General features: G+C 50.6%; 1 protein-coding gene across 1 annotated transcript in view; it reads left to right on the forward strand.

The window, feature by feature from the left end:
• The window catches only part of LOC140388183 (NUAK family SNF1-like kinase 1), a 314,941-nt gene that overhangs the window by 255,693 nt on the left and 38,560 nt on the right, over positions 1-20,688 (forward strand). The window contains exon 5 of the mRNA XM_072471946.1: positions 6,250-6,369. Within this exon, the coding sequence (XP_072328047.1) occupies positions 6,250-6,369 (120 nt within the window). The remainder of the gene's footprint in view (positions 1-6,249; positions 6,370-20,688) is intronic.

The following is a 20,688-nucleotide window of genomic DNA, read 5'->3' on the forward strand; positions in this document are numbered from 1 at the left end:
CTCAATAAGAATGTCATGCGTGAACACTACCCCATCCCGAAGCGGGAGGAACTCACGAGTGAGATGGCACATGCGCTCTTCTTCACCAAATTGGATGCATCACAGGGATTTTGGCAAATCCAGCTGGAAGAGTCCAGCAGAAGGCTCTGCGCCTTCAACACGCCTTTTGGCAGATACTGCCATTTGGCATCATCTCGGCATCGGAGATATTCCATCGCATCATGGAGCAGATGATGGAAGGCATTGAAGGGGTTTGTGTGTACGTGGACAACATCATCATATGGTCCACGACCCCTGAAGAACATGTGTCCCGTCTCCAGAAGGTATTCCGCCGTGTACATGCTAACGGCCTATAGTTAAACAGGTCCAAGTGTTGTTTTGGCACATCGACACTCAAGTTCCTAGGCAACCAGATCTCACAGCATGGTGTGCGCCCGGACACAGACAAAATCAAGGCGATGAAAATCCCTGAGGACAAAAAGGCGGTGCTGCGCTTTTTGGGTATGGTCAATTTTCTGGGCAAGTTCATTCCAAATATTGCCCCACACACCACGGCCCTACGCACCTGGTGAAAAAGTCAACTGCCTTTGAGTGGAAGATGGCTCACCAGACAGAGTGTCTGGAGCTGAAAGCCAAGCTCACCACTGCATTCTTCGACCCAGACCGGGAGACAAAGATACCCACAGATGCGAGTCAGGATGGCATAGGTGCGATGTTGCTTCAACGAGATGACACATCATCCTGGGCACCAGTAGCCTACGCATCAAGGTGATGACGCCCACTGAAACCAGATATGCACAGATTGAGAAGGAGAGCTTGGGTCTTCTCACCGGCATCCTCAAATTTCATGATTATGTCTACGGCCTGCCGACATTCACTGTCGAGACGGATCATAGGCCTCTGGTCCACATCATCCACAAGGACCTGAACGACATGACGCCTCGGTTGCAGAGAATCCTGCTTAAACTTAGGAGGTATGACTTCAACTTGGTGTACACATCTGGCAAGGAGCTCATCATCGCTGATGCATTGACCCGCTTCGTCACCTCGCCCAGTGAGCCGCTGGAGATCATCCAGCACATCGAATCGCAGGTGCAGCTGTGTGCTAGCACTCTCCCGGCGGCAGATGAGAAGGTAGTTCTCATCCGTGATGAGACAGCCAAGGACCCCCCTCTTGCAGCGCGTCATCACAACCTCACCAATGGCTGGCAGAAAGGGCAGTGCCCACAATGTTACAATGTGAAGGATGACCTGACGGTGATTGATGGTATCCTCCTCAAGCTGGACAGGATTGTCATTCCACTCAGTATCCAGAGCTTGGTGCTGCGCCAGATTCATGAGGGACACCTGGGCATCGAGAAGTGCAGACGCAGAGCCCAGCAAGCTGTCCACTGGCCCGGCATCAGCCAGGACATCATGAACATGGTCCTGAACTGTGCTACCTGTCAGCGGTTCCAGCCAGCGCAGAGCAAGGAGACTCTCCAACAGCATGACATAGTGACCTCTCCATGGTCCAAGGTTGGCTTCGACCTCTTTCATGCGAATGGTCGCGACTACGTATTGATCATCGACTATTTCTCGAATTACCTTGAGGTGCTGAAGCTCGCGGACCTCACCTCTCGGGCCGTCATCAAAGCCTGTAAGGAGACGTTCTCAAGACATGGCATCCCAATCACCGTCATGAGCAACAATGGCCCGTGCTTTAACAGTCGAGAATGGTCCACGTTTGCCAGGTCATACAATTTCCAGCATGTCACCTCCAGTCCGCACTATCCGCAGTCCAATGGAAAAGTCGAGGAAGGGGTGCACATTGTGAAACAGCTCATCTGCAAGGCCGCGGACTCTGCTTCCGACATACACCTTGCACTGCTCGCGTACAGGGCGACTCCATTGTCCACTGGCATGTCGCCGGCTCAACTCCTGATGAACAGGGACCTGCGGACGATGCTTCCAGCCATACACCTGCCCAACCTGGATCACCTTCCGGTGCTGCAGAAGATGCAGTAGCTCAGAGACCGTCAAAAGCAGGGCTATGATGCCCATGCCACCATTCTGGCCATGCTTTCCCCGGCAGACATTGTCAGAATCCAGATACCGGATGGTGGGTGGTCTGCCCCGGCTGTCGTTGTTCGCCAGGCCGCCCCCCGCTCTTATGTTGTACGTATGGCTGATGGCTCCATCGTGCGAAGGAATCGACGGGCACTGCGCAAAGTTGCCTGCCCGAAATCACTTTCTCCTCCATTTCCATATGTTGAATTGCCACCTCCTGATACCTCGCACCACGAGGCCACCAGTCAGGCTTCCATCCCGCCTGTCCAGGCGCCATCGTCCCCTCCGCCACCTCTCCGGCGGTCGACCAGGATCAGGCGCAAGCCTCAGAGACTGGACTTGTGAACATTTGTTTTGTTTGCTCTGTTCTGTTGTCCTCCATCAGTCACGTTAGACAGACTCATTCACATGTAAATATATTCACATACGCCAACAAAACATTTTAAAAAAGGGAGATGTCATGATATGCAAACATGCAGCTAATGAACACATAGAATAGGACATGACCAATGAGCAGTCAGGACACTCAGAGGTGGTATCTCACTATAAAAGGGATGAGGCACTCACACCCCACCTCTTTCCACAGACCAACATCTACAGAGTAAGACAGGGTATATCCTCAGCATCACATCCCGGCACGTGGCATAGAGCAAGGCTGGTTCAGTTAGACTGAGTTACTACATTTAGATTAGCAGAGAGTCAAACTCATTGAGAACTGTTCAATAAAACACAATGAACTCACTTCAAAGTCTGGAGCATCTTTTACTCAAAACTGCATCAAGTGGCAGCTTGTGTTATTCCAAATTACATAACACAACAGGTCCCACTCTCTCTCTGATTGTTAGTCCTCAATACCTGCTCTCTCTCTGACTGTAGGTCCTCAATTCCCACTATCTCTCTGACTGTAGGATCTCAATACCCACATTCTCTCTCACTGTAGCACCTCAAAACCTGCTGTCTCTCTGTAGGATCTCAATGGGGAGGCGGTTGCATAGTGGTACTGTCACTGGACTAGATGGAGACCCAGTGATGCTTTGGGGATCCAGGTTCAACTCCCACCAAATTTGAAATTCAATAAAAATCTAGAATTAAAAGTCCATTGTTGAAGGTCATAAAAACCCATCTGGTTCACGAATGTCCGTTACGGAAGGAAATCTGCTGTCATCAATTTGGTTATGATGTGGAGATGCCGGCGTTGGACTGGGGTGAGCACAGTACGAAGTCTTACAACACCAGGTTAAAGTCCAACAGGTTTGTTTCGATGTCACTAGCTTTCGGAGCGCTGCTCCTTCCTCAGGTGAATGAAGAGGTCTGTTCCAGAAACACATATATAGACAAATTCAAAGATGCCAAACAATGCTAGGAATGCGAGCATTAGCAGGTGATTAAATCTTTACAGATCCAGAGATGGGGTAACCCCAGGTTAAAGAGGTGTGAATTGTGTCAAGCCAGGACAGTTGGTAGGATTTTGCAGGCCAGATGGTGGGGGATGAATGTAATGCGACATGAATCCCAGGTCCCGGTTGAGGCCGCACTCATGTGTGCGGAACTTGGCTATAAGTTTCTGCTCGGCGATTCTGCGTTGTCGCGGGTCCTGAAGGCCGTCTTGGAGAAGGCTTACCCGGAGATCAGAGGCTGAATGCTCTTGACTGCTGAAGTGTTCCCCGACTGGAAGGGAACATTTGGTTGACTCTTAACTTCCCCCAGGGGCAAATTTAAAAAAACTCTCTCTGATAGTAGGGTCTCAATAGCTACTCTTTCTTTGACTAGGATCTCAATACCCCCACATGCTCTCTGACTGTAGGATCTCGATACCCCCTCTCTCACTGACTGTAGGTCCTCGATACCCCCTCTCTCACTGACTGTAGGTCCTCAATATCCACATGCTCTCTGACTGTAGGATCTCAATTCCCACTCTCACTGACTGTAGGTCCTCGATACCCCCGCTCTCACTGACTGTAGGTCCTCAATATCCACATGCTCACTCTGACTGTAGGATCTCAATCCCCACTCTCACTGACTGTGGGTCCTCAATACCCCCTCTCTCACTGACTAGATCCTCAATCCCCACTCTCACTGACTGTAGGTCCTCAATCCCCACTCTCACTGACTGTAGGTCCTCAATACCCCCTCTCTCACTGACTAGATCCTCAATCCCCACTCTCACTGACTGTCGGTCCTCAATCCCCACTCTCACTGACTGTAGGTCCTCAATCCCCATGCTCACTGGCTGTAGGTCCTCAATACCCCCTCTCTCACTGACTGTAGGTCCTCAATACCCCCTCTCTCACTGACTAGATCCTCAATCCCCACTCTCACTGACTGTAGGTCCTCAATCCCCACTCTCACTGACTGTAGGTCCTCAATCCCCACTCTCACTGACTGTAGGTCCTCAATCCCCACTCTCACTGACTGTAGGTCCTCAATCCCCATGCTCACTGGCTGTAGGTCCTCAATACCCCCTCTCTCACTGACTGTAGGTCCTCAATACCCCCTCTCTCACTGACTAGATCCTCAATCCCCACTCTCACTGACTGTAGGTCCTCAATCCCCACTCTCACTGGCTGTAGGTCCTCAATACCCCCTCTCTCACTGACTAGATCCTCAATCCCCACTCTCACTGACTGTAGGTCCTCAATACCCTCACTCTCACTGACTAGATCCTCAATCCCCACTCTCACTGACTGTAGGTCCTCAATCCCCATGCTCACTGACTGTAGGTCCTCAATACCACCTCTCTCACTGACTGTAGGTCCTCAATACCCACTCTCACTGACTGTAGGTCCTCAATACCCCCTCTCTCACTGACTGTAGGTCCTCAATCCCCACTCTCACTGACTGTAGGTCCTCAATACCCTCACTCTCACTGACTATAGGGCCTCAATACCCACTCTCACTGACTGTAGGTCCTCAATCCCCACTCTCACTGACTGTAGGGCCTCAATCCCTACTCTCACTGACTGTAGGGCCTCAATACCCCCTCTCTCACTGACTGTAGGTCCTCAATCCCCACTCTCACTGACTGTAGGTCCTCAATACCCTCACTCTCACTGACTATAGGGCCTCAATACCCACTCTCACTGACTGTAGGTCCTCAATCCCCACTCTCACTGACTGTAGGGCCTCAATCCCTACTCTCACTGACTGTAGGGCCTCAATACCCACTCTCTCTGACTGTAGGATCTCTGACTATAGTTATGAGGAGAGGTTGAATAAATTCATAGTTTTTGTTGGTAAGACGGACGCTGAGGAGGAGACCTGATTGAGGTCTATAAAATTACAAGAGGCATAGACAGGGTGAATAGTCAGAAGCTTTTTCCCAGGGTGGAAGATTCAATTACAAGGGGGCACAGGTTCAAGTTGAGAGGGGAAAGTTTAGGGGGAGATGTGCTGGAAAAGTTTTTCACGCAAAGGGTGGTGGGTGCCTGGAATGTGTTGACAATGGAGGTGGTGGATGCAGGCACGTTAGCAGTTAAGATGTATCGTGATAGACCCAAGAAAGGGCAGGGATTGGAGGGATACAGATTGTTTGGACAATAGGTAGTCGGTCTAAATAAGGAATCTGGATCAGCACAAGCTTGGTGGGCCAAAGGGCCTGTTCCTGTGCTGTAATGTTCCTTATTCTCTTTTACTGTAGGTCCTCAATACCCACTCTCCTTCCGACTGTAGGTCCTTTATATCGGCTCTCAGTGACTGTAGGTCTTTAGTATCGGCTGCGTGTGTGACTGTAGGTCCTCAATGTCAGCTATCTCTGTTATTGTAGATCCTCAGTATCACTCACTCTGACTGCAGGTCATTAATACCTGCTCTGTCTCTGACTATACGTCCTCAATACCCACTCTCTCTGACAAGGTTGTCAATACCGGCTCTCTCTCTCTGACTATAGGTCCTAAATATCGTGCTCTCCGACTGTAGGACCTCATTATCTGCTCTGTCTCTGACTGTAGGTATGACCCCCTGGTCAAGACACTCTGTAATGACCTCTCCATTATCTCTTACAACAACCATTTAACACCTCCTATCCCCCTCCCCCCACTCCAGCACTCTCTGCCTCACCCCCTCCCCATTCCAGTGCCCGTTGCAATACCACCAGGTGGGTTTAACGATATGGAGGGGGTCTCCATAATGTGAAATTACAGCAGAGATTTTACATATTATTTGCAATTATTAAAATGTTGATGCTATGTAATTCCTTTACAGATTGCAGACTTTGGACTCTCCAGTCTGTTCAAGAAGGACACTTTTTTGCAAACATTCTGCGGAAGCCCTCTATACGCTTCACCAGAAATCGTCAATGGCCGTCCCTATCATGGCCCAGAGGTTAGTGCCGCAGACTGATGAGTTAACCAGTGTATCGCTGGATTAGTGCCACAGGCTGGAGAGTTAACCAGTATATTGCTGGATTAGTGCCACAGACTGGTGAGTTAACCAGTGTATCACTGAGTTAGTGCCACAGGATGGAGAGTTAACTAGTGTATCACTGGGTTAGTACAGCAGACTGGTGAGTTAACCAGTGTATCACTGGGTTAGTGTCGCAGAATGGTGAGTTAGTGAGTGTATCACTGGGTTAGTGCCACAGGTTGGAGAGTTAACCAGTGTAACACTGGGTTAGTGCCACAGGCTGGAGAGTTAACCGCAGAATCACTGGGTTAGTGCCACAGGCTGGAGAGTTAACCAGTGTATCACTGGGTGTGTGCCACATGCTGGAGAGTTAACCTCGGAATCACTGGGTTAGTGCCACATGCTGGAGAGTTAACCTGCGAATCACTGGGTTAGTGCCACATGCTGGAGAGTTAACCAGTGTATTACTGGGTTGTGCCACAGGCTGGAGAGTTAACCTCGGAATCACTGGGTTAGTGCCACAGGCTGGAGAGTTAACCTGCAAATCACTGGGTTAGTGCCACATGCTGGAGAGTTAACCAGTGTATTACTGGGTTAGTGCCACACGCTGGAGAGTTAACCAGTGTATCACTGGGTTAGTGCCACATGCTGGAGAGTTAACCTCGGAATCACTGGGTTAGTGCCACATGCTGGAGAGTTAACCTGCGAATCGCTGGGTTAGTGCCACAGGCTGGAGAGTTAACCTCAGAATCACTGGGTTAGTGCCACAGGCTGGAGAGTTAACCAGTGTATCACTGGGTTAGTGCCACATGCTGGAGAGTTAACCTCGGAATCACTGGGTTAGTACCACATGCTGGAGAGTTAACCTGCGAATCACTGGGTTAGTGCCACATGCTGGAGAGTTAACCAGTGTATCACTGGGTTAGTGCCACAGGTTGGAGAGTTAACCAGTGTATCACTGGGTTAGTGCCACAGGCTGGAGAGTTAACCAGTGTATCACTGGGTTAGTGCCACAGGCTGGAGAGTTAACCAGCGAATCACTGGGTTAGTACCACAGGCTGGAGAGTTAGAACATAGAACATAGAACAATACAGCGCAGTAAAGGCCCTTCGGCCCACGATGTTGCACCGAAACAAAAGCCATCTAACCTACACTATGCCATTATCATCCACATGTTTATCCAATAAACTTTTAAATGCCCTCAATGTTGGCGAGTTCACTACTGTAGCAGGTAGGGCATTCCACGGCCTCACTACTCTTTGCGTAAAGAACCTACCTCTGACCTCTGTCCTATATCTATTACCCCTCAGCTTAAAGCTATGTCCCCTCGTGCCAGCCATTTCCATCCACGGGAGAAGGCTCTCACTGTCCACCCTATCCAACCCCCTGATCATTTTGTATGCCTCTATTAAGTCTCCTCTTAACCTTCTTCTCTCCAACGAAAACAACCTCAAGTCCATCAGCCTTTCCTCATAAGATTTTCCCTCCATACCAGGCAACATCCTGGTAAATCTCCTCTGCACCCGCTCCAAAGCCTCCACGTCCTTCCTATAATGCGGTGATCAGAACTGTACGCAATACTCCAAATGCGGCCGTACCAGAGTTCTGTACAGCTGCAACATGACCTCCTGACTCCGGAACTCAATCCCTCTACCAATAAAGGCCAACACTCCATAGGCCTTCTTCACAACCCTATCAACCTGGGTGGCAACTTTCAGGGATCTATGTACATGGACACCTAGATCCCTCTGCTCATCCACACTTCCAAGAACTTCACCATTAGCCAAATATTCCGCATTCCTGTTATTCCTTCCAAAGTGAATCACCTCACACTTCTCTACATTAAACTCCATTTGCCACCTCTCAGCCCAGCTCTGCAGCTTATCTATATCCCTCTGTAACCTGCTACATCCTTCCACACTATCGACAGCACCACCGACTTGAGTATCGTCTGCAAATTTACTCACCCACCCTTCTGCACCTTCCTCTAGGTCATTGATAAAAATGACAAACAGCAACGGCCCCAGAACAGATCCTTGTGGTACTCCACTTGTAACTGAACTCCAATCTGAACATTTCCCATCAACCACCACCCTCTGTCTTCTTTCAGCTAGCCAGTTTCTGATCCACGTCTCTAAATCACCCTCAATCCCCAGCCTCCGTATTTTCTGCAATAGCCTACCGTGGGGAACCTTATCAAACGCTTTGCTGAAATCCATATACACCACATCAACTACTCTACCCTCGTCTACCTGTTCAGTCACCTTCTCAAAGAACTCAATAAGGTTTGTGAGGCATGACCTACCCTTCACAAAGCCATGCTGACTATCCCTGATCATATTATTCCTATCTAGATGATTATAAATCTTGTCTCTTATAATCCCCTCCAAGACTTTACCCACTACAGACGTGAGGCTCACTGGTCTATAGTTGCCGGGGTTGTCTCTGCTCCCCTTTTTGAACAAAGGGACCACATTTGCTATCCTCCAGTCCTCTGGCACTATTCCTGTAGCCAATGATGACATTAAAATCAAAGCCAAAGGTCCAGCAATCTCTTCCCTGGCCTCCCAGAGAATCCTAGGATAAATCCCATCAGGACCCGGGGACGTATCTATTTTCAGCCTGTCCAGAATTGCCAACACCTCTTCCCGACGTACCTCAATGCCATCTATTCTATTAGCCTGGGTCTCAGCATTCTCCTCCACAACATTATCTTTTTCCTGAGTGAATACTGACGAAAAATATTCATTTAGTATCTCGCCTATCTCTTCAGACTCCACACACAACTTCCCATCCCTGTCCTTGACTGGTCCTACTCTTTCCCTAGTCATTCGCTTATTCCTGACATACCTATAGAAAGCTTTTGGGTTTTCCTTGATCCTACCTGCCAAATACTTCTCATGTCCCCTCCTTGCTCATCTTAGCTCTCTCTTTAGATCCTTCCTCGCTACCTTGTAACTTTCCATCGCCCCAACTGAAACTTCACACCTCATCTTCACATAGGCCTCCTTCTTCCTCTTAACAAGAGATTCCACTTCTTTGGTAAACCACGGTTCCCTCGCTCGGCACCTTCCTCCCTGCCTGACCGGTACATACTTATCAAGAACACGCAGTAGCTGATCCTTGAACAAGCTCCACTTATCCAGTGTGCCCAACACTTGCAGCCTACTTCTCCACCTTATCCCCCCCAAGTCACGTCCAATGGCGTCATAATTGCCCTTCCCCCAGCTATAACTCTTGCCCTGCGGTGTATACTTATCCCTTTCCATCATTAACGTAAACGTCACCGAATTGTGGTCACTGTCCCAAAAGTGCTCTCCTACCTCCAAATCCAACACCTGGCCTGGTTCATTACCCAAAACCAAATCCAACGTGGCCTCGCCTCTTGTTGGCCTGTCAACATATTGTGTCAGGAAACCCTCCTGCACACACTGTACAAAAAACGACCCATCTAATGCACTCGAACTATATCTTTTCCACTCAATATTTGGAAAGTTAAAGTCTCCCATAATAACTACCCTGTTACTTTCGCTCTTATCCAGGATCATCCTCGCCATCCTTTCCTCTACATCCCTAGAACTATTTGGAGGCCGATAGAAGACTCCCAACAGTGTGACCTCTCCTTTCATGTTTCTAACCTCAGCCCATACTACCTCGGAAGATGAGTCCCCATCTAGCATCCTCTCCGCCACCATAATACTGCTCTTGACTAGCAGCGCCACACCTCCCCCTCTTTTGCCTCCTTCTCTGAGCTTACTAAAACACCTAAACCCCGGAACCTGCAACATCCATTCCTGTCCCTGCTCTATCCATGTCTCCGAAATGGCCACAACATCCAAGTCCCAGGTACCAACCCATGCTGCCAGTTCCCCTACCTTATTTCGTATACTCCTGGCATTGAAGTAGACACACTTCAAACCACCTACCTGAACACTGGCCCCCTCCTGCGACGTCAAATCTGTGCTCCTGATCTCTATACTCTCATTCTCCCTTACCCTAAAACTACAATCCAGGTTCCCATGCCCCTGCTGCATTAGTTTAAACCCCCCCAAAGAGCACTAACAAATCTCCCCCCCAGGATATTTGTGCCCCTCAGGTTCAGATGTAGACCATCCTGTCTGTAGAGGTCCCACCTTCCCCAGAAAGAGCCCCAGTTATCCAGAAATCTGAATCCCTCCCGCCTGCACCATCCCTGTAGCCACGTGTTTAATTGCTCTCTCTCCCTATTCCTCATCTCACTATCACGTGGCACGGGCAACAACCCAGAGATAACAACTCTGTTTGTTCTAGTTCTGAGCTTCCATCCTAGCTCCCTGAAAGCCTGCCTGACATCCTTGTCCCCTTTCCTACCTATGTCGTTAGTGCCAATGTGGACCATGACTTGGGGCTGCTCCCCCTCCCCCTTAAGGACCCGGAAAACACGATCCGAGACATCACGTACCCTTGCACCTGGGAGGCAACATACCAAACGTGAGTCTCTCACGCTCCCACAAAATCTCCTATCTGTGCCCCTGACTATCGAGTCCCCAATTACTAATGCTCTGCTCCTCTCCCCCCTTCCCTTCTGAGCAACAGGGACAGACTCCGTGCCGGAGGCCCGTACCCCATGGCTTACCCCTGGTAAGTCCCCCCCCCCACAAGTATCCAAAGCGGTATACTTGTTTCTCAGGGGAACAACCGCAGGGGATCCCTGCACTGACTGCTTCTTCCCAGTCCCTCTTACAGTTACCCATCTATCTCCAATCTTTGGTGTAACTAATTCCCTGAAGCTGCTATCTATGACCCCCTCTGCCTCCCGAATGATCCGAAGTTCTTCCAACTCCAGCTCCAGTTCCCTAACTCGGTCTTGGAGGAGCTGGAGATGGCAGCACTTCCTGCAGGTAAAATCAGCAGGGACACTAACGGCATCCCTCACCTCAAACATCCTGCAGGAGGAACATTGCACTCCCTTCCCTGCCATTCCTCTAACTTTCCACCAAGATCTGGCTAACAACTAAATTAAATTTAAAAAAAAAAATAATAATAAAATATGGTACTTACCTCACACCAATGGGATTTATTATTAGGTTAGAGGAGGAGGGTGGGTGGGAGACACTACATGTGTAGTGTCTCGGGTTTCCTCTCCACCAGAATTTATTGGTGAGGGTCTTCCCAGAAGTCCGCGGGTCGAACTTCCTGTTCCCGCCTTAAACACTAAAATTAAAAAAAAACAGCAAAGAGGGACCGAAAACGGGACCAGGTAAGTGTTTACCGCTGAAATTGACTAGCCTGGTCCTGTGAAGGTCTCCCAGAAATCACGAACGCACCGCTCCCGCTGAAATCGACTGGCCTGCTCCTGCAAAGGCAAGTGTTTTTAAAGGAGAGACTTACCTCCCAGAAATCACTTGCGTTAACCTCGGAATCACTGGGTTAGTGCCACAGGTTGGAGAGTTAACCTGCGAATCACTGGGTTAGTGCCACAGGCTGGAGAGTTAACCAGTGTATCACTGGGTTAGTGCCACAGGCTGGAGAGTTAACAAGTGTATCACTGGGTTAGTGCCACAGGCTGGAGAGTTAACCTGCGAATCACTGGGTTAGTGCCACAGGCTGGAGAGTTAACCTGCGAATCACTGGGTTAGTGCCACAGGCTGGAGAGTTAACCAGTGTATCACTGGGTTAGTGCCACAGGCTGGAGAGTTAACCTGCGAATCACTGGGTTAGTGCCACAGGCTGGAGAGTTAACCAGTGTATCACTGGGTTAGTGCCACAGGCTGGAGAGTTAACCTGCAAATCACTGGGTTAGTGCCACAGGCTGGAGAGTTAACCTGCGAATCACTGGGTTAGTACCACATGCTGGAGCGTTAACCTGCGAATCACTGGGTTAGTGCCACATGCTGGAGCGTTAACCTGCGAATCACTGGGTTAGTGCCACAGGCTGGAGAGTTAACAAGTGTATCACTGGGTCAGTGCCACAGGCTGGAGAGTTAACCTGCGAATCACTGGGTTAGTGCCACAGGCTGGAGAGTTAACCTGCGAATCACTGGGTTAGTGCCACATGCTGGAGCGTTAACCTGCGAATCACTGGGTTAGTGCCACAGGCTGGAGAGTTAACAAGTGTATCACTGGGTTAGTGCCACAGGCTGGAGAGTTAACCTGCGAATCACTGGGTTAGTGCCACAGGCTGGAGAGTTAACCAGTGTATCACTGGGTTAGTGCCACAGGCTGGAGAGTTAACCTGCGAATCACTGGGTTAGTGCCACAGGCTGGAGAGTTAACCAGTGTATCACTGGGTTAGTGCCACAGGCTGGAGAGTTAACCTGCAAATCACTGGGTTAGTGCCACAGGCTGGAGAGTTAACCTGCGAATCACTGGGTTAGTACCACATGCTGGAGCGTTAACCTGCGAATCACTGGGTTAGTGCCACATGCTGGAGCGTTAACCTGCGAATCACTGGGTTAGTGCCACAGGCTGGAGAGTTAACAAGTGTATCACTGGGTCAGTGCCACAGGCTGGAGAGTTAACCTGCGAATCACTGGGTTAGTGCCACAGGCTGGAGAGTTAACCTGCGAATCACTGGGTTAGTGCCACATGCTGGAGCGTTAACCTGCGAATCACTGGGTTAGTGCCACAGGCTGGAGAGTTAACAAGTGTATCACTGGGTTAGTGCCACAGGCTGGAGAGTTAACCTGCGAATCACTGGGTTAGTGCCACAGGCTGGAGAGTTAACCTGCAAATCACTGGGTTAGTGCCACAGGCTGGAGAGTTAACCTGCAAATCACTGGGTTAGTGCCACAGGCTGGAGAGTTAACCAGTGTATCACTGGGTTAGTGCCACAGGCTGGAGAGTTAACCTGCGAATCACTGGGTTAGTGCCACAGGCTGGAGAGTTAACCAGTGTATCACTGGGTTAGTGCCACATGCTGGAGAGTTAACCTGCGAATCACTGGGTTAGTGCCACAGGCTGGAGAGTTAACCTGCGAATCACTGGGTTAGTGCCACAGGCTGGAGAGTTAACCAGTGTATCACTGGGTTAGTGCCACAGGCTGGAGAGTTAACCTGCGAATCACTGGGTTAGTACCACATGCTGGAGCGTTAACCTGCGAATCACTGGGTTAGTGCCACATGCTGGAGCGTTAACCTGCGAATCACTGGGTTAGTGCCACAGGCTGGAGAGTTAACAAGTGTATCACTGGGTTAGTGCCACAGGCTGGAGAGTTAACCTGCGAATCACTGGGTTAGTGCCACAGGCTGGAGAGTTAACCTGCGAATCACTGGGTTAGTGCCACAGGCTGGAGAGTTAACCAGTGTATCACTGGGTTAGTGCCACAGGCTGGAGAGTTAACCTGCGAATCACTGGGTTAGTGCCACAGGCTGGAGAGTTAACCTGCGAATCACTGGGTTAGTGCCACAGGCTGGAGAGTTAACCAGTGTATCACTGGGTTAGTGCCACAGGCTGGAGAGTTAACCTGCGAATCACTGGGTTAGTGCCACAGGCTGGAGAGTTAACCAGTGTATCACTGGGTTAGTGCCACAGGCTGGAGAGTTAACCTGCAAATCACTGGGTTAGTGCCACAGGCTGGAGAGTTAACCTGCGAATCACTGGGTTAGTACCACATGCTGGAGCGTTAACCTGCGAATCACTGGGTTAGTGCCACATGCTGGAGCGTTAACCTGCGAATCACTGGGTTAGTGCCACAGGCTGGAGAGTTAACAAGTGTATCACTGGGTCAGTGCCACAGGCTGGAGAGTTAACCTGCGAATCACTGGGTTAGTGCCACAGGCTGGAGAGTTAACCTGCGAATCACTGGGTTAGTGCCACATGCTGGAGCGTTAACCTGCGAATCACTGGGTTAGTGCCACAGGCTGGAGAGTTAACAAGTGTATCACTGGGTTAGTGCCACAGGCTGGAGAGTTAACCTGCGAATCACTGGGTTAGTGCCACAGGCTGGAGAGTTAACCTGCAAATCACTGGGTTAGTGCCACAGGCTGGAGAGTTAACCTGCAAATCACTGGGTTAGTGCCACAGGCTGGAGAGTTAACCAGTGTATCACTGGGTTAGTGCCACAGGCTGGAGAGTTAACCTGCGAATCACTGGGTTAGTGCCACAGGCTGGAGAGTTAACCAGTGTATCACTGGGTTAGTGCCACATGCTGGAGAGTTAACCTGCGAATCACTGGGTTAGTGCCACAGGCTGGAGAGTTAACCTGCGAATCACTGGGTTAGTGCCACAGGCTGGAGAGTTAACCAGTGTATCACTGGGTTAGTGCCACAGGCTGGAGAGTTAACCTGCGAATCACTGGGTTAGTACCACATGCTGGAGCGTTAACCTGCGAATCACTGGGTTAGTGCCACATGCTGGAGCGTTAACCTGCGAATCACTGGGTTAGTGCCACAGGCTGGAGAGTTAACAAGTGTATCACTGGGTTAGTGCCACAGGCTGGAGAGTTAACCTGCGAATCACTGGGTTAGTGCCACAGGCTGGAGAGTTAACCTGCGAATCACTGGGTTAGTGCCACAGGCTGGAGAGTTAACCAGTGTATCACTGGGTTAGTGCCACAGGCTGGAGAGTTAACCTGCGAATCACTGGGTTAGTGCCACAGGCTGGAGAGTTAACCTGCGAATCACTGGGTTAGTGCCACAGGCTGGAGAGTTAACCAGTGTATCACTGGGTTAGTGCCACAGGCTGGAGAGTTAACCTGCGAATCACTGGGTTAGTGCCACAGGCTGGAGAGTTAACCAGTGTATCACTGGGTTAGTGCCACAGGCTGGAGAGTTAACCTGCAAATCACTGGGTTAGTGCCACAGGCTGGAGAGTTAACCTGCGAATCACTGGGTTAGTACCACATGCTGGAGCGTTAACCTGCGAATCACTGGGTTAGTGCCACATGCTGGAGCGTTAACCTGCGAATCACTGGGTTAGTGCCACAGGCTGGAGAGTTAACAAGTGTATCACTGGGTCAGTGCCACAGGCTGGAGAGTTAACCTGCGAATCACTGGGTTAGTGCCACAGGCTGGAGAGTTAACCTGCGAATCACTGGGTTAGTGCCACATGCTGGAGCGTTAACCTGCGAATCACTGGGTTAGTGCCACAGGCTGGAGAGTTAACAAGTGTATCACTGGGTTAGTGCCACAGGCTGGAGAGTTAACCTGCGAATCACTGGGTTAGTGCCACAGGCTGGAGAGTTAACCTGCAAATCACTGGGTTAGTGCCACAGGCTGGAGAGTTAACCTGCAAATCACTGGGTTAGTGCCACAGGCTGGAGAGTTAACCAGTGTATCACTGGGTTAGTGCCACAGGCTGGAGAGTTAACCTGCGAATCACTGGGTTAGTGCCACAGGCTGGAGAGTTAACCAGTGTATCACTGGGTTAGTGCCACATGCTGGAGAGTTAACCTGCGAATCACTGGGTTAGTGCCACAGGCTGGAGAGTTAACCTGCGAATCACTGGGTTAGTGCCACAGGCTGGAGAGTTAACCAGTGTATCACTGGGTTAGTGCCACAGGCTGGAGAGTTAACCTGCGAATCACTGGGTTAGTACCACATGCTGGAGCGTTAACCTGCGAATCACTGGGTTAGTGCCACATGCTGGAGCGTTAACCTGCGAATCACTGGGTTAGTGCCACAGGCTGGAGAGTTAACAAGTGTATCACTGGGTTAGTGCCACAGGCTGGAGAGTTAACCTGCGAATCACTGGGTTAGTGCCACAGGCTGGAGAGTTAACCTGCGAATCACTGGGTTAGTGCCACAGGCTGGAGAGTTAACCAGTGTATCACTGGGTTAGTGCCACAGGCTGGAGAGTTAACCTGCGAATCACTGGGTTAGTGCCACAGGCTGGAGAGTTAACCAGTGTATCACTGGGTTAGTGCCACAGGCTGGAGAGTTAACCTGCGAATCACTGGGTTAGTACCACATGCTGGAGCGTTAACCTGCGAATCACTGGGTTAGTGCCACATGCTGGAGCGTTAACCTGCGAATCACTGGGTTAGTGCCACAGGCTGGAGAGTTAACCTGCGAATCACTGGGTTAGTGCCACATGCTGGAGAGTTAACCTGCAAATCACTGGGTTAGTGCCACAGGCTGGAGAGTTAACCAGTGTATCACTGGGTTAGTGCCACAGGCTGGAGAGTTAACCTGCGAATCACTGGGTTAGTGCCACAGGCTGGAGAGTTAACCTGCGAATCACTGGGTTAGTGCCACATGCTGGAGCGTTAACCTGCGAATCACTGGGTTAGTGCCACAGGCTGGAGAGTTAACAAGTGTATCACTGGGTTAGTGCCACAGGCTGGAGAGTTAACCTGCGAATCACTGGGTTAGTGCCACAGGCTGGAGAGTTAACCTCGGAATCACTGGGTTAGTGCCACAGGCTGGAGAGTTAACAAGTGTATCACTGGGTTAGTGCCACAGGCTGGAGAGTTAACCTGCGAATCACTGGGTTAGTGCCACAGGCTGGAGAGTTAACCTGCGCATCACTGGGTTAGTGCCACAGGCTGGAGAGTTAACAAGTGTATCACTGGGTTAGTGCCACAGGCTGGAGAGTTAACAAGTGTATCACTGGGTTAGTGCCACAGGCTGGAGAGTTAACAAGTGTATCACTGGGTTAGTGCCACAGGCTGGAGAGTTAACCTGCGAATCACTGGGTTAGTGCCACATGCTGGAGAGTTAACCTGTGAATCACTGGGTTAGTGCCACAGGCTGGAGAGCTAACAAGTGTATCACTGGGTTAGTGCCACCGGCTGGAGAGTTAACCTGCGTATCACTGGGTTAGTGCCACAGGCTGGAGAGTTAACCTGTGAATCACTGGGTTAGTGCCACAGGCTGGAGAGTTAACCTGCAAATCACTGGGTTAGTGCCACATGCTGGAGAGTTAACCTGCGAATCACTGGGTTAGTGCCACAGGCTGGAGAGTTAACCTGCGAATCACTGGGTTAGTACCACAGGCTGGAGAGTTAACCTGCAAATCACTGGGTTAGTGCCACATGCTGGAGAGTTAACCTGCAAATCACTGGGTTAGTGCCACAGGCTGGAGAGTTAACCAGTGTATCACTGGGTTAGTGCCACCGGCTGGAGAGTTAACCTGCGAATCACTGGGTTAGTGCCACAGGCTGGAGAGTTAACCTGCGAATCACTGGGTTAGTGCCACATGCTGGAGAGTTAACCTGCAAATCACTGGGTTAGTGCCACAGGCTGGAGAGTTAACCAGTGTATCACTGGGTTAGTGCCACCGGCTGGAGAGTTAACCTGCGAATCACTGGGTTAGTGCCACAGGCTGGAGAGTTAACCTGCGAATCACTGGGTTAGTGCCACATGCTGGAGAGTTAACCTGCGAATCACTGGGTTAGTGCCACAGGCTGGAGAGTTAACCTGCGAATCACTGGGTTAGTGCCACAGGCTGGAGAGTTAACCAGTGTATCACTGGGTTAGTGCCACAGGCTGGAGAGTTAACCTGCGAATCACTGGGTTAGTGCCACAGGCTGGAGAGTTAACCAGTGTATCACTGGGTTAGTGCCACAGGTTGGAGAGTTAACCAGTGTATCACTGGGTTAGTGCCACAGGTTGGAGAGTTAACCAGTGTATCACTGGGTTAGTGCCACAGGCTGGAGAGTTAACCAGTGTATCACTGGGTTAGTGCCACAGGCTGGAGAGTTAACCTGCGAATCACTGGGTTAGTGCCACAGGTTGGAGAGTTAACCAGTGTATCACTGGGTTAGTGCCACAGGCTGGAGTGTTAACCTGCGAATCACTGGGTTAGTGCCACAGGTTGGAGAGTTAACCAGTGTATCACTGGGTTAGTGCCACAGGCTGGAGAGTTAACCTGTGAATCACTGGGTTAGTGCCACAGGCTGGAGAGTTAACCAGTGTATCACTGGGTTAGTGCCACAGGCTGGAGAGTTAACCTGCGAATCACTGGGTTAGTGCCACAGGCTGGAGAGTTAACCAGTGTATCACTGGGTTAGTGCCACAGGCTGGAGAGTTAACCAGTGTATCACTGGGTTAGTGCCACAGGCTGGAGAGTTAACCTCGGAATCACTGGGTTAGTGCCACAGGCTGGAGAGTTAACCTGCGAATCACTGGGTTAGTGCCACAGGCTGGAGAGTTAACCTGCAAATCACTGGGTTAGTGCCACATGCTGGAGAGTTAACCAGTGTATCACTGGGTTAGTGCCACAGGCTGGAGAGTTAACCAGTGTATCACTGGGTTAGTGCCACAGGCTGGAGAGTTAACCTCGGAATCACTGGGTTAGTGCCACAGGCTGGAGAGTTAACCAGTGTATCACTGGGTTAGTGCCACAGGCTGGAGAGTTAACCTCGGAATCACTGGGTTAGTGCCACAGGCTGGATAGTTAACCTGCGAATCACTGGGTTAGTGCCACAGGCTGGAGAGTTAACCTCGGAATCACTGGGTTAGTGCCACAGGCTGGATAGTTAACCTGCGAATCACTGGGTTAGTGCCACAGGCTGGAGAGTTAACCTGCGAATCACTGGGTTAGTGCCACAGGCTGGAGAGTTAACCTGCGAATCACTGGGTTAGTGCCACAGGCTGGAGAGTTAACCTGCGAATCACTGGGTTAGTGCCACAGGCTGGAGAGTTAACCTGCGAATCACTGGGTTAGTGCCACAGGCTGGAGAGTTAACCTCGGAATCACTGGGTTAGTGCCACAGGCTGGAGAGTTAACAAGTGTATCACTGGGTTAGTGCCACAGGCTGGAGAGTTAACCTCGGAATCACTGGGTTAGTGCCACAGGCTGGAGAGTTAACAAGTGTATCACTGGGTTAGTGCCACAGGCTGGAGAGTTAACCTGCGAATCACTGGGTTAGTGCCACAGGCTGGAGAGTTAACCTGCAAATCACTGGGTTAGTGCCACAGGCTGGAGAGTTAACCTCGGAATCACTGGGTTAGTGTCAGAGGTTGGAGAGTTAACCTGCGCATCACTGGGTTAGTGCCACAGGTTGGAGAGTTAACCAGTGTATCACTGGGTTAGTGCCACAGGTTGGAGAGTTAACCAGTGTATCACTGGGTTAGTGCCACAGGCTGGAGAGTTAACCTGCGAATCACTGGGTTAGTGCCACAGGCTGGAGAGTTAACCTGCGAATCACTGGGTTAGTGCCACATGCTGGAGAGTTAACCTGCGAATCACTGGGTTAGTGCCACAGGCTGGAGAGTTAACCTGCGAATCACTGGGTTAGTGCCACAGGTTGGAGAGTTAACCAGTGTATCACTGGGTTAGTGCCACCGGCTGGAGAGTTAACAAGTGTATCACTGGGTTAGTGCCACAGGTTGGAGAGTTAACCAGTGTATCACTGGGTTAGTGCCACAGGCTGGAGAGTTAACCTGCGAATCACTGGGTTAGTGCCACAGGCTGGAGAGTTAACCTGCGAATCACTGGGTTAGTGCCACATGCTGGAGAGTTAACCTGCGAATCACTGGGTTAGTGCCACAGGCTGGAGAGTTAACCTGCGAATCACTGGGTTAGTGCCACAGGTTGGAGAGTTAACCAGTGTATCACTGGGTTAGTGCCACCGGCTGGAGAGTTAACAAGTGTATCACTGGGTTAGTGCCACAGGCTGGAGAGTTAACCTGCGAATCACTGGGTTAGTGCCACAGGCTGGATAGTTAACCTGCAAATCACTGGGTTAGTGCCACCGGCTGGAGAGTTAACCTGTGAATCACTGGGTTAGTGCCACAGGCTGGAGAGTTAACCTGCGAATCACTGGGTTAGTGCCACAGGCTGGAGAGTTAACCTGCAAATCACTGGGTTAGTGCCACATGCTGGAGCGTTAACCTGCGAATCACTGGGTTAGTGCCACAGGCTGGAGAGTTAACAAGTGTATCACTGGGTTAGTGCCACAGGCTGGAGAGTTAACCTGCGAATCACTGGGTTAGTGCCACAGGCTGGAGAGTTAACCTGCGAATCACTGGGTTAGTGCCACATGCTGGAGAGTTAACCTGTGAATCACTGGGTTAGTGCCACAGGTTGGAGAGTTAACCAGTGTATCACTGGGTTAGTGCCACCGGCTGGAGAGTTAACAAGTGTATCACTGGGTTAGTGCCACAGGCTGGAGAGTTAACCTGCGAATCACTGGGTTAGTGCCACAGGCTGGATAGTTAACCTGCGAATCACTGGGTTAGTGCCACCGGCTGGAGAGTTAACCTGCGAATCACTGGGTTAGTGCCACAGGCTGGAGAGTTAACCTGCAAATCACTGGGTTAGTGCCACAGGCTGGAGAGTTAACCTCGGAATCACTGGGTTAGTGCCACAGGCTGGAGAGTTAACCTGCAAATCACTGGGTTAGTGCCACATGCTGGAGAGTTAACCTCGGAA

This window comes from Scyliorhinus torazame, chromosome 13 (genome assembly GCF_047496885.1).
Source record: "Scyliorhinus torazame isolate Kashiwa2021f chromosome 13, sScyTor2.1, whole genome shotgun sequence".
Lineage (NCBI taxonomy): Eukaryota > Metazoa > Chordata > Chondrichthyes > Carcharhiniformes > Scyliorhinidae > Scyliorhinus > Scyliorhinus torazame.